This window comes from Lonchura striata, chromosome 1 (genome assembly GCF_046129695.1).
Source record: "Lonchura striata isolate bLonStr1 chromosome 1, bLonStr1.mat, whole genome shotgun sequence".
Classification (NCBI taxonomy): Eukaryota; Metazoa; Chordata; class Aves; order Passeriformes; family Estrildidae; genus Lonchura; species Lonchura striata.
Window position 1 is genome coordinate 104,717,073 of NC_134603.1, and position 12,930 is coordinate 104,730,002.

The 12,930-nt window shown below is 44.3% G+C and overlaps 1 protein-coding gene across 6 annotated transcripts in view; it reads left to right on the plus strand.

The window, feature by feature from the left end:
• Positions 1 to 322: 322 nt before the first annotated feature.
• HECW1 (HECT, C2 and WW domain containing E3 ubiquitin protein ligase 1) overlaps positions 323 to 12,930 on the plus strand; it is a 254,314-nt gene continuing 241,706 nt past the window's right edge. For 4 of the 6 annotated variants that reach the window (XM_021531969.3, XM_021531967.3, XM_021531973.3 and 1 more), the window contains exon 1: positions 323 to 589. Coding sequence is in view for 5 of the 6 variants with exons in the window: in XM_021531967.3 (XP_021387642.2) it covers positions 560 to 589 (30 nt within the window). In the remaining variant the exon portion in view is untranslated. The remainder of the gene's footprint in view (positions 590 to 12,930) is intronic. The other 2 variants (XM_021531968.3, XM_021531975.3) reach the window with 2 other exon arrangements.

The following is a 12,930-nucleotide window of genomic DNA, read 5'->3' on the forward strand; positions in this document are numbered from 1 at the left end:
GTGCCGCCCTATCTCTTGCTCGGGTGAGCGGGGAAAAGGCTTTAATGACCACCCCGGAGGCTCCGGCACTGGTGAGAAGTTGATGTGAGGGCGGCAGCTCCGACTTCAAGGGGCAAAGAGGAGAACACGTTGATTTTTTCCCGCCTCCATGCCCGATGCGTGGTGAGCCGGGCTGCTTGCGGCGATGTCCCCGCGGGATCAGTGAGGAGAGCCGGGATGCTGTGCGGGGGAGGATGGTGTGAGGGGAGCGGGTGGGCTCCGCGGGCAGAGCCGGCGGGCGGGAGCAGCGCTGAGGGGCGGGCCGGGCCGGGCCGGGCCCCGCCGCGGCGTGTGGGTGGCTCCAGGCGGCCGGTACCCAGCGACAGGCGGCGAGGTGGGAGGAGGCTGGCGGGGCGGAGGAAGAGGAGGAGGGAGCGCGGCGGTGCTGCGGGGCGTATCAGCCGGTGCTGGACTATGGTGCGGTTCGGCGGGGGCTGACACGCCGGGAGCCCGCCCGCCCTTCCTCCCTGCCGGCTGACGGGCACGTGTGGGATGTGAGACCTGCCCTCGCCGGGGGAGCATGAGCTGTGCCCAGGCCGGCATTGTCCAGGTACGAGGGGCTGCTGCCGCCCGGCCCCGGGTGAGGGTGGCGGGGCGGGGGCGGGTGGCGTCGGCTCCCGGCGGAGAAGTGCGAGGCGGGATGGAGCTGACGGCGGCCCCGGCTCCGGGAGAGGCCCTCCCCGGGGCAGGCAGCCCCCGCCCGGCCGGCGGGATGCGGTGGCGGGTCGCGGGTGTGCGCTGTCACCGTGCCCGGCTGCGCGGTGCCGCCTTTGTGCCTGGGCTGTCCGTGCGGGATGGGAGCCCCGCCGTGCCCGGGAGCGCTGCCCTGGGCGGGGGGCGGTGTGCAGGGGGAGCTCACCGGGCCCCGCTGGGTTACGGGCTGAGCCGTCGGCCTGTCGGCTGAATTCCACTAGCGACCGAACAGTGTAGAATTATGATGAGCGACGTGCCGACGGGGATTGACATCATTTGGGGATGTGGATGCACGCAAGAGATGATGAAGAGTCCCGTGCCGAATTTTTGGTGGTTATGTCCTTTCCTTGTAAAAGCAGAAGCCCCCAGTTTTGGTTTTTGGCTCTCTGACAATGCAGCAAAATTTAAAGCACAAACTGCTCCCCCCACCCACCCCCCCCCCGGTGCTCTGTTGCTGTAAGCCAATCTTGTGACTTCATACTTTGGTTATTACCTTGTGTTATTATGTAACTGCATTTTTTTGTTAGCAATTAAATAAAATAACTTATAAGTATGTTAAGAACATTGCTCTAGCCAGTAGCATTGTCAAATGCTGCGTTTCTCATTTTGCAGCCTGCATAGATAATGGGTTTGTATTGACATGGGCAGTACAATTCATTTTGTTCTTTCTTGCATCGTTTCCCATGTGTTTCTCTGTAGTTGCAGAAGAAATTATTTGGGCCTGGGTTTAGATTTTTGCATCCTGCTGTTTTGAGCTGCAGTAGTGCTTTTTCTTTCTTTCTTTTTTTTTTTTTTTTTTTTTTTAATATATATGCTGCACTCAGCAGAAGTGCGTAGTAAGACTGTACAACAGTCAGTCAGGCTGTGTTCCTGTCCCTGTGTTTACCAGTTCCACTGTCACGTTCTGTGGGGCACCTAGCCCTGTCTGAACAGGGCAGCAATTAGGGGCAGGGTGCTGCTGTGCCAGTGGTGGCACATAGCAGGTGGTCATCTGTGCCTGTCTGATTAGTGCTCATGCGAGGATTGCAGTTATTACAGTAATTCATTTTGGCTTGGGGATTCATTTTGAAAATTTGGATTTTCCACTAAGAAGGGATTATCATTTCTCTGTGTAGTATGTGTGTTTTGTGAAGAAGTGGAGTACGGTATGTATCCTGGCTGCTCTCTCTGCTTCCCTTCTGTCTGCCTCTGAAGTGCACACCCAGTTTGGACAACACAGGTGCAATGTTGATTTTCATGCTGGAGCCAGAAGAAGATGTAAAAGACAGCACATGCTTAGTCAACCCACACCACTCATCCTGTCAATGCAGTCTCAGTCTAGTACAGGGGATAAGAGTATGTGTTCTTACAGAGGAAATGTGGGATCTGTTTACTTGTTTGTTTCAGGAGGGTGAGCAGGGAGTTAGCTCAGAACAAAGAGTGGTTGCTCAGATGGCCAGCATTTGTGAGCAGGAAGCGGCATGTGAGTTAAGGGTGGAGAGCATGTTTTGTCACTTGTGTGATGCTATCACGCATGTGTTTCTGACTTAATGTGACCTGAGCTTTGGACTCCTAAACTTTTAGTATTAATCAGCTTACTCATTTGAAACCAGAGCAGGCCAGAGCATGAACTGATCCACTAAGTGACTTTATCAGGAACTGTCAATATCTGAATGTGATGCTGATTAATTTGAAAGCAAACTGTGTACGCGTGCTCAGAATATCCCAAAGAATTAATCCCAAATCCATATGCTCAGTATTTAAAGTGCATTCTAATAAACAATATGGTCCTTACTGTTTTCCAATAAATAACTGGCTAAGACTTGTTACTAAGGTCCATTTTTCAGCGGTTTTGTGTTTCATGTACATGGCATGTGATCTTGCATCCTTTGCCATTGTGAGATAATCCCTGTGAAGCTTCGTGGAGTTTTGCATGTGCTACGTCAGATGCTAAGTGGCATTCATTCAAGGTAGTGCTAAATCCTTCTCCTTGTCTCCTTTTGAATAGTGACTTGGAAGAATAGTGAGAGTGAAATTTAGCTTATTAGCTGCCTTTTGAAATACTGCAAAAGATGTGGTTGTGGTATTGTGGGGAGGATTCAAGTTTTGAGAGTGATGATGTTGGACAGTTGGTGTTGGGCCAGGAGCTGTTCTAATAAAGAGGATAGGTTACCTGTGTTTTAAAGCTGTTGGATCTGCCTTGTGGATTACAGACATTAAAGTTGTCCCTGTGGTTTCACCTCTGAAAGATGCTTCTAAAAAATACCCAGCAAAACAGCCTCCTCATTTCCACACCAGTTGCAAAGTTCAAACAGAAGGGCTTTTAGTAATTAAAAAAAAAGCAATTATTCCAAAATAGCTTTATTTATGATGATAGATTTTGCCAGAGAACATAGCTTGTCTTCATTATGACCTTTGATCTGTCTAAATATCTCTATGATCCTATGTCTTTCCCTTTGTAGTTTCTTCCAAAGTTATGGGTACCCATAAAGACTGGCTTCAGCATGTATAGCTCATAGTCTTTGAGGGCCTCTAGAGACAGATTCAAGCTTTAAACAAGTGCTCTGGATCATTCTCCCTCCTCTTCTGCAGATGGGGTGCTTGCCAGCCTAAGCCAAAATTATGCATTTGTCAATAGTGTCCCAAACAGTTCAGCTGGGTATCCACATATACGTGTAGCTTACATGGGTGGATCATGCCTGCAGCTGCCACAGCTTTCCAGCAGATCCAGCTGTGAACCATCATTGCATCATTGCACTGGGAGTCACCATCACCTCAGATGCTCCCTTGCCTCCAGTGGCACCTGTGCTGCTGGGAATGTTGCTGTAGCATTGGCCGTGTCCCTCAGATTGGTTTGCAGTAGCTGGAGGATGATCCTGCCCATACGGGTTTGTGCATCTGCCTATTAGCAGGGAAAGGAATTGTGACGCCCCCTTTTCTTCAGAATGTCTGTTGTTTATTTACACTCAGTGGCTTTCTCGGTTTTGGCAATAAGGAGATGAGTCAGTTTTGCTTCTGTTTAAGGCTTTTTTTACCCATTTCTCCTGTTACATTTCATGTGCTTTTGTGATTCTGCAGTAGCTGAATGGCAAATACTGCAGGCATTTGGTTTAATTCCTTAGAAGTGTATTTCTACTGGCCTTAGATATCATGACCATTAATTCTTATAAAGCTTAAAACAGACTAGATCTTATGTACTTATTAAAACAGACTTCATCTTATGTACTTAGGTATTTGTCCAAAAACATAGCAATACTATTTTTTTTCCACTGGTAATCTCAGAAGGGTGGGGGTTGTGCAACTCGGAAAAAATAAAAGTGCAGCCAGTAGCAAAGAGCAAGATAAGATGCCACCTACTTTAGTTGATTTTTTTCCAGCTGAGATTTGAGGCCAGCAAGATGCTTAGAATTAATTAAGAAGAAATGGCAAGGTTCTTTGATGCAGGGAGCCCAGGGTCATTTTCCTTACAGTTAATGAATGGTGGCTAGGCAAGCTGTATAATAGGCTTGTGAGTCAGTCTTGGCCTTTTTGGTCAGCTGTGTTTGGCTAGGGTATCCTGTCGTTAGTTCTGAAGTAGGAAGCTTAGGTTCTTCAGGCAGGGCTCCTTAGGGGGTGCTGGGACTGTCCCTTGACAAGATGGTGTTCTTAATCTCAGATGTTTATGGGAAATGGACCAGAAATACTTGTCCAAAATACAGGTGAAATGGGCTGTTGTCCCAGGCAGCAGACTGCTGGGAGCAAGTGGCTGGCTGTGGACTGCATTTGACTTTGCAACAGGGAGGAGCTGGGTTCAAGCAGGGCAGCAGCTGAGTGGGGTTCCCTTGCTGCAGTACCTGTTGCAGCTCCCATTTGTCCTCTCCCTCCAGTGGCAGCAGCAGCAGAAACCACTGTCAGCTCTTCAGGACTCTCCTTCCTCCAACTTTCCACTTAAAATCTCACCCTTCTTTTTCCATGAGTTCAAACAGCCTTAGTGATCGCAGCTCTTCATCCTTTTGTCCAGAACATTGCCTATAATGCAGATAAACTGTGAGATGGCTTGGGAGCTGGGGTAGAGTGATATGACAAGCCGTTTCTTTGAGATCCTGAAACAGGGGGAAACCCTAGTGCTTGTGTTTGAAATATCGAAGTCAGTGATCAGCACCGTGTTCCCCAGGGAATCGCTGTGCTCCATTGTATTGCAAAGTTCTCTGAGGACGCAGCAGTGCAGGCAGCGTTCCCTTGCTGCAGAGCAGAAGGTCTGTGGGAGAGAGCGTGTGCACAGCAGTCAGGAAGCCTATTATTGAGACCTACGCTGAGGTTTCATTTTATGCATTTAGCAAAACAGGCTTGCTCTTTCACACTCTCCAGATATTTTTATATTTCTTTGCAAATGCTTGTAGAACACCAACATTTGTTTGGTTTCAAGCCTGAATTAAAATTCCCAACCAATGTCTGTAGGCAAAATCAAAAAGGCAAATATTTCTCCCAGAATTAAAATCCATTTAAATTTGAGAGTTGTTAACCCATTAAATAGCAACGGAGTATAGAATATATCTTGGACTGAATCACTTGTGTTTAAAATGGAACATGCTCTAAAAATAAATGGTTAATTGCTTCAGTGTAGTCAATATGGAATTTAGAGATGAGTGACGGAGTGATTTGTCATCCATCTCCATAGCAGGAGTCATCTGGGAAGTCTGTGATGTTAAGGGCATTTGTTTCTATTAGCACCTTTTAAAGTAGTTTTGTTAATGACCTCTTGAACACCAGGACCGTGTCATGTGGTAAAATTAATTTTTCCATTTCATAGGAAAATGTGTGCCATGTGCACCTGCAATTGCCAAATCAGGTTCAGGTCCTGAAATGCGTGGTTCAGTAGGCCTATCTGTTTTTTTTTTTTTTTTTTTTTAGGAAGCAGGAGCCTGCTGTACTTCTGGTGCCAACCAAATGCTTTCACACATCTCCATGTAAAATTTAGGATGGCATCCTGCAAGCTGGGGAAGATCTGATGTTGTGCTACTCACTGTATACAGAGAGGAGGATTGGTTGGGAATAACTCTCTGAAACATGTGTAAGCAGAAGAGGTGAAGCAGGAAATATTCTGCTTTTCTCAAGGGTAGGAGGAGAGCAAGAGAGGGGAGGAAATTCTTGTTAAGATGGTAAAACAAGTCATTATTTGCTGTGGTGGAATGGCAGAGTGCTGGTTGTATGGAGCAAGGATGGGTCAAGGAGCTTCTCTCTGGATCTTAGGAGTTGCTGTCTTTTCTTCCTCCCCAAAACAATCCTGCCAAAGTCTGTCTCTTTGGCAGCATGTACATTACATGTTGTACAGACTTTGCTAAGCTAGGTAAGAACCATGAAGTTGGGCATAATCTAGCTTTGCATGTGAGCTGTATGCCTATTATAAAGCACTTCATAAATGGTTTGAACTGCAGTCTTTCTAGCTGGATGCAATAACTTAGGTGTGTGGGACTTCCTGTGTGGGCATCTGGGCACTATTACGAGTGCTTGACAAACTACTGGGATGAATGTGATTATCTGATATCCCCATCCTGGGCAACTTGCTGCCTTTGTTTTGAAATCTGGGCCCTTTCAAGATTGATAGTGTCATTAAAGTAGGAGATACTGTCTTATTCCAAGGTCTTAATCCAGTCTCAGGAAAATTTAAATTTAGAGTTTACATTTTAATGCAGAACATCTGTCAAGTATTGGGTATTTGTCAATTGTCTTTAATGTCAGATGTCTTTAAAAAGGCTATGTGAGAGGCCCTAGGATTTTTAATTTTAAAAATATATACACTTTTCTTCAATGAGGCATGTTTTGTGTATGACTGCATGGTTGCCTTAAGAAGACAAAGATAATACTGGCTTTACTCTCTGAGGCCACATCTTGATTTAAATAGCAAAGTTTAATTGCCACATGCTTAACCAAGAAAAGTGGCGTAAATGGAGGAAATATTTAATCTTGGGTCAGAACGTAGGTTTCCAAGACAATGCTGTTCAAGACTTATGAAATGCCCAGTAGCCATTAGGTTGTCTCCTATTCTTTGTTAGAGGCCTATGAAAGTTGTGTAGAGATAAGGAGTAAGATCTTTCCATGAGCTCTTAAGTTGCCTAATTTGACTGCACCATGCTCTCCAGTGGTAACCAATGTGAGGCCATGATTCAGAAACATTACATTCGTGCCCTGAGTCACAGGCAAGCCATGATGCTGAGATAAAGTGTTATTGAGTTTGGTTTAAGAATGAACAATGTTCCTTCTAAAGTTATTTGGAACTTTTCTTGATGAAAGGCAGTGCTGCAAGGCCTCTGGTGATTTTATTTATTTATTTACAGAACTGAGTGTCATAGGGAAGCTAGCTGTGTCTTGTACCAGTATGGAGCACTGACATTTCTTTCTCATTACTGTAGCAGCAGGCTAAAGCAGAAACAGCCACAGAAGTTACTACCCAGAGCAGATATTAAGGACTAATGAGCTGAACTGTATTTTCTCCTCCACTTCTTAGGCTAGAAGATGATTTCAGTAGAGAAACACACAGTCCTTTGGTAGAGCCCTTTCCAAGAGTGAACACTTTGGTGGTTTATAAGGGTCAGGCTGCCTGATTTACCTTCCTTTTTGTTTCCACTTCTTAATGTTCCTTAAAGATTTTGCTTTGTGTGTGAAATTACCCAGTTTTTATGTGAACAAAGCTCCCATTAAAGAATAAGATTTCTCACCTGACTGAAGGCAGCAGTTCTTATGTTGGTCAGGAAAGTGCATCCCAGTGTAGAACATTACTCACTCTTGAAATTTGACTTTGCCTTATTCTTTGATGCTCCTCAGAACTGTCGCTCTCAAAGAATCCTCTTTGCAGATATTCAAAGACTCCCGCTCTACGCATATGTTTTCATTCTCTTTGATATTCTGTTCTCCCCTTTCTACCTTCCCTCTGCTCAAGAACCAAGTGATTGCAATGTACTGTTCCTTGCAATGCAGTTTGCTGCACACGTAGCACTTGTCATGTAATTTTATGTTTCAGACAATTAAAACATGTTTAATAACTCAGACTAATTCTCCATACCCAATAACATGATGTAGGCTAAAACTTACTATGTGTATTTGAGCAATTATGTTAGGGCATTTAATTAAAAACACGTATCACCGAATCTTAAGTCTCTGAGTCCTTAAATATTGCTATCTTTTGTGTCGTGCAGAGAGGATACTTGCTTATCATGAAGAGCTTAGGGCAATTTACATATTAGCTTTTACTGTGTCTGGGCAGGGAATGAAAAAGTTTGGGATGTGGAAACAAAATCACAAGCAGGAAATGCAGCAAAACTGTAGCGAATGTGTGGTAAAATGTTCTGGGTGCCTCTGTGTGTTCAACTTACCAATTGAGTTATTGAGGTTTGTCTAGAGGTGGAGCCTACAGCGAGTGGAAGACAGCATCTCCTAGAAAAGGAATCTAAGGAGCAGCTGCTTGACTTGCTTGTTGGAGCCACATGGTAATTTTTTTGACATGTCAGCTGTATTGTCTTTTCCATTCTAAAAGATCATCAGAAGCCCAGGGAAGTTGCTGCAGAACTTCTAGAAATGGGCAGGCTGCCCTCACGCCTCCTTTCCCTTTCCCGACCCCCCCTGTCTGCAAAGATGACTATTTGAAGTTTGGAATAGAGGTAGTGGCTCAGGCCAGGCTCCCTGCCAGGAGTGTTTCAACCCTGCACCAACACTGTCTTTCAAAAAAACCCTAAGAAATGTCTAAGGCTCTGGATGGAAATGAGTAACAACTTCCCAAAAGATAGTAGAGAAAGAAGTTGCTTGCTTACAGCAAAAGCATGATGTAGGGCTTTGTGGGAGATGTATGTTTAAACCTCTGTTTGGAGTGGGAATAGAAATGTTTCTGGAAGAGCCTCTGCTTCTGTAAAATATTTTGGTTGCCTAATTCTTCTAAGAATGATTTTCTAATGGTTCTAAAATGTGGATTTTGTGCATATGTGTATGAATTATTTTTTGGGGAAATACAATTCTGAGGTTTGATCTCCAAGTTAAATATATGCCTGGTTTGACCTATTTTTTTCCCAACCTAGTTCTGCCAGCGCTGTGTGTGCACGCGTGATGTTTCCTGCTGAGGGAGTCCCGCTGACCTTAGAAAGACAAGTCACCTTAGGAAAGCTGGTGTATAAGTGGTGGCAGTGGTAGTAGCTCAGGCTTTGCATGAGATGGGCTGTCAAGCTGGCTCAGCAAGGGGAAGATGTGAAATAGGGTGCTTGAGGAGGAGTCTGATTTAACACTGAATTATCTGGCAGCTCAGGAAGGGTTGTGGATGGCTGACTTGTGGCCTTCTCACAGTAGGTCTGAGAGATGAACAGGAGATCAGGCTTCTTGGTGGCCTTCTAATAACTCATGGAAAACCCAGTTCATCTGCTTTAGCTACCTGGACCAAAAAGGATATAAATGCAGCTTTGCTAATCCAAATAATCCTTGTGGGACCACGAGAGGGGACATCCACATGCTGAAATGAAAAGTGGTAACAGGGCCTTAAGCAAATGAAGATCTAAGCGGCTAAGTGTATATGGTATATTGTGAGCTTACTAGCTTATATCCAGGACACTATAGCCATGTTTCATGCAATGCTGCACCAAGAAGAGAGGCATGACAGATTATCTTGAGTTGGCTGCATGTGACTGGTTTATGTGCAGGGCTCTGCTGTCCCTAGGGCTTTTTTATTGCCTGTGTAAAGAAGGCAAAAGTAGCTTGCTGCATCTCTGTCCCCTCAGTGTCATTGTGCCCTGGATTAAGTGCAAAACTGGCTAACAGTGCCTGAAGGGAGGCAGGTCCTCAAAAGCAGGAACTCCAGAACTGGTGTGTTGGGTAAGGTGTGGTATTCAGGGAGGACCTGCCCACCCCAGGAAGGGTGTTACCTTTCTCTTCTACCTGATTTAGATCTGTGACTTTCCAGGAATGTGTTCTGACAGGCAGGGAGATTCTCTTAAGTGTGTGTGACATGCTTTACATACATCTGGCCAAAGTTGTTATGTTCTGCATGGAACATTTGAAGATTTGTTGAGCCAGAGAGCAAGAGGGAGCATAATTCTGCTTTAATGGGTAGAGGGGGAGTTTATCTGTGCCTTTGCCAAGAACTGCTTCCAGTGTTTTATATGCAGAGTAGCACGTGGGTTGTCAAGACTGGTGTTTCTGCGATGCACAGGAGCAGAACATGAGGTTCCTGAATCCTCTTATACTGAGAGCAGGACTGAGTAGCAGTGAGTATCATTTTCAACTTCAATGCCTAAATTTTGTGTAATCCCCATTCTTTTGATCTGGCCCAGAATATGTGTTCAGTCTTGGTCTTCTGAACTGTTTTTATTCATGCATCAGTGATGAATCCAGTGGGAATTTGCATGTTCAATTGGCTTGTTTTATGCAATAGTTTCTTCTGTGGAATCCTGGTAGCTAATGGTGAATATGAAAGCTTTCAGCTACAAATTCCCATGTAACAGGATACTGATGTAATTCAGTCAGAGCTTTGATAAACTGCATATCATATGTGATAATCTCAGAGGACCTTGGGTCAGAGCCTAGAAAGTTGTTGGGCTCACATTTAAGTTTGAGTGAGAAGATGAAGGTGAGAGATTAGTGAGAAATGCTTTACAGGTCCACCATTCAGCCAAATCATTGTCTTTCCATAACCACTTTCTCTGTTCATGGATCCTCTGTTCATGGATTCTGATAGATGGTAGAGTGGGAAGGAGATTTTGTAGCTGCAGAGGTCTCAGTTGGACTTCATGCCAATTCTCATTAGAGGAACATAGTTAAAACTGCACTTCATAATGAATGAATAAATAGAGTTTGCTACCTCTAGGAGCTTTTAAGTTTTTTTTTTTTTTTTTTGTTTTTTTTTTTTTTTTTCTTGTTTACCCACATACATGTTTTTTAAAGGAGGCAAGGAAGCAGGAGGTAAAAAACTTTTTCAGCCTAAGTCAGCAGGCAAATTCTGCATCTGCTGGAGGTAGCAAGTCTTCTGCATAATAAACCATTTTTATGTAATTGCTGTGGAGGAAAAAAAATAGTCCTGTTTTAGAGCAGAGAGGGCTGGCATTGAGAAGACTGTTTTAGAGACTGCTAACCAATTCTGATGTTCCTCCTCTTGCTGTAGTTCACGCCCCTGCAGCGCTGTCCTGCTGGGCTTGCCCAGCTTCAGGTGTGGTTCAGGAGCTTGGACCAGCCCTTGGCAGCCCTGCTGAATGCTGAGTCACAGGGAAGGGATGGAGATACAAATAGTACTCAGATCTATGCAGCATTGTTGGCTTATTTGCTGGAAACTAGAGACCCCCACAAATCACAAGCAAGTAATGAGTTGTTGATCAAGATTGGTGATATAATTATGATGCTTATTTTCTTATAGATAGTTGCTTGACTAAAGAGCTGAATTTGTGAGCTACATTGAGGCTACCAAGCCTCTTAAACAACACCCCTCCCATCCCCCAAGAACTCCATGTATTTTTATTTGCAAGTATTTTTGGGGAATATGTGTCATTTATGTGCAGACATTGCATCATCCTTGTTTTGATGACTCCTTTCTTTGGAGTCTCTCACTCCCAGTGAAGACAGGTGACCTGGAAGGAGCAAATCCAATACATTGTGAATTTTCAGTATAATTATCTTCTTGAAGTAGTTCTGGAACATGCATGTGTAGGAGGAGGGGAGGCATATTAAGTAGTGAAGCTGCATGAAAATTTGCCAGTGGAACAGTTTTCTGTAAAAAAAAAAATGCTGTTTTAAACAGAATCAAATGGATCCTCATGAGAATGTGTTTGTATTGTAGCTGGCAACTGTTCAGAGGATCTGGAGCCCTGCAGCCTTGTTTAATGATCAGATACAGTTGGGAGAGATCAGACACTGAGGTGTGGCAAGGTGGTGGTTGTTGTTATGTTTCAGCTGTAAAGAAAACTTCAGAATGCTTCAATTTCCCACAGTGCAGAGAATGAGATTTGACCTACTCTGCCATTTCTTTATACAGCCCTTTCTTAAAAATTATCTCCCATCTCCAGTGCACATCAATAAAGTGCTGTACTATTGTATTTACTTCACGGAAGCCTGGGGCCCATCTCTCTGCTTATGCCAAGTTCATTTAAGTCACTGACCTTGCACTAGGGATACATTTGGCCCATGAGGTCTTAAAATAACTGTGGGACAGAGACCACACAGATTTCTCAGTTTGCAGTTTTCTAATGCTTGTACACTGGAAAACAAAAACACATCAGTGAGGGAAGCCTGTCCCCCAGACATACACAGTTGCTTTTTGGCTTAACAAGATCACCTTGAACAGGATTCCTGCTCCCTTTTTGAATTCAGTTTTCCCTGTTTAGAGTCAAATGTTATGCTAGTGAGTTTCTCTTTTTTCCTTCCTGATACTGCTGGGAGCAGTTTCTTTCCTTCTCGTTATCTCGACTTCCTTCCACCTCACAAACACCTTTTTTAATAGCTGTTTGAATCTGTGTTTGGGCTTTCAATTATCTGGTGCAGACTAAGTATAGTGCTACTGTTTGGACCCTCCTGGTTTCAGTGGTATTGGGTCTTCTTATTTTTGTTTGTAAAATGGCCTCTATTTTGGCACAATGGGGCTATCTTAGGGTAGAGCAAAGGCAAACTCTCACCAGATTGTTCAAAACTGGTCCTTATTGCGGAGACAAATGTCCCATTTTGGTTTCACTTCTCTTGGGGGAGTCAAACTAGTCCCTAGTGCAATGGGCAGAAAAATGATAGCTTCAATTAAAGTCTTACACTTTGGTGGTGATTTGTCTTATTCCTTCAAAAACCCTCACTCTTTGCCTTGTGGGTTGCTCTGGTATGTTGAAGACCATCCTCCAGCTGTTTAGTCTGGCAAAACACGAATGTGGAAAATACATTTCTTTAGTGTGACAGCAATTTGTTTGACAGTTGAGCAGTTCCTTGTTCAGAAGAAGCTTCTCAACAGCAGCTTTGTCATCTCCTGAGATGAAGAAAGAGGCAATCAATGGATCTTTTTAATACCATGAGATTATCTCTAATTCTGTTTAGTTAACAAATTCCTTGTGCTTGTTTGCTAGCCCTTGCCTTGCATCTTTTGTGTACAATTACCTTTCAGTCTCCCCCAGGCCTGGCACCTCTTCTGCTGGATGGTGGATTGGAGGGTATTCTGCTGTGCCTCTGGTTCCCTGGTCAAGGTACTCACATAGCAGGAGGCAGAACTAATCCTGAACTGCTCTATTAGCTGGACAG